Source organism: Myotis davidii, unplaced genomic scaffold (assembly GCF_000327345.1).
Source record: "Myotis davidii unplaced genomic scaffold, ASM32734v1 scaffold68, whole genome shotgun sequence".
NCBI classification, from domain to species: Eukaryota; Metazoa; Chordata; class Mammalia; order Chiroptera; family Vespertilionidae; genus Myotis; species Myotis davidii.
In genome coordinates this window covers 1,773,235-1,774,381 of record NW_006300376.1, presented here as the reverse complement: position 1 = coordinate 1,774,381, position 1,147 = coordinate 1,773,235, and the positions used below count along the sequence as shown (strand labels likewise).

Here is a 1,147-nt window from a genome sequence, read left to right as displayed (position 1 = left end):
GCAGCCCCCGCCCCCGCTGCCCGCGCCCCCCAAGAAGCTGCTGTCCCCCGAGGAGCCCGCGGTGAGCGAGCTGGAGTCCGTCAAGGAGAACAACTGTGCTTCCAACTGCCACCTGGACGGGGAGGCGGCCAAAAAGCTGATCGGAGAGGAGGCCCTGGCGGGGGGCGACAAGTCAGACCCGAATCTGAACAACCCCGCGGACGAGGACCACGCGTACGCTCTGCGGATGCTGCCCAAGACGGGCTGCGTGATCCAGCCTGTGCCAAAACCCGCGGAGAAGACGGCCATGGCGCCCTGCATCATCTCCTCGCCCCTGCTCGGCGCCGGGCCCGAGGACCTGGAGCCTCCGCTCAAAAGGAGGTGCCTCCGAATTAGAAATCAGAATAAGTAAAAGGTTTGTATGTGCACCAGGCACTCCTCCGCCCGAGCCAGGGCACCTCTCCTTATTTCTTACAAGGCAGAGGCCGGAGTGTTGAGTCGATAATCGTGATATTACCTGACATGTGTTACAATGCAGCGCGTGTCGTCACTCACTGTCATCATTTTGCTCCACCATCATGCCCATTTTGCAGCTGACGAAACTGAGTCACAGCATGTAAGTGCCATGCCTCAGGCCACTTACTTAATGGTAAAGCCCAGTCTTGAACCTAACCTGAAACGCTATCCCCTTAATCACACCTTTGTTATTATGCTCCGTAATTCACCGTATTGAAAAGGGAGGATGTGGGGAGGAAGGGGAGATTTCTTGGGGCAGGTAAATGTTCAGTCATGAGTTTGGCAGGGCTGAGATAAAAGGTAAGGTGGGCCACTTCCTGGAACTGGTATACACATGGGCGGAATGTCCCAACTCACCAAATTTTCTCAATAACCGCGGTCTCCTGCTTGCAAGATGGGAATAAAAACTACCTTTCTTACATGCTTATGCCAGCGGAACCCAAGCCCTAAGCCCCCTTTGCCTGGCAGGGTGTTGGAGCAGTGACTCATAGCTCTTGTTCATGGGATCTCTTCCTTCGTTGGTCACCAACCACCATTCCCTAGGGCAGGCGTCAAGCCTCACTGACCAGCTTTGCTTTTTCCTGATTTGGGGCTCAGCAGCTCAGCTGGTGGGTTGCTCAACTCTGCAGACGGTGGGAGGCTTTGACAGAGA

The 1,147-nt window shown here is 55.6% G+C and overlaps 1 protein-coding gene across 1 annotated transcript in view; it reads left to right on the top strand.

Moving 5' to 3' along the window:
* The window catches only part of SOBP (sine oculis binding protein homolog), a 158,712-nt gene that overhangs the window by 140,877 nt on the left and 16,688 nt on the right, over window positions 1-1,147 (top strand). Inside the window, 1 exon segment of the mRNA XM_006777248.2 lies at window positions 5-394. Coding sequence (XP_006777311.2) covers window positions 5-391 — 387 coding nt within the window. The 3' untranslated portion in view covers window positions 392-394.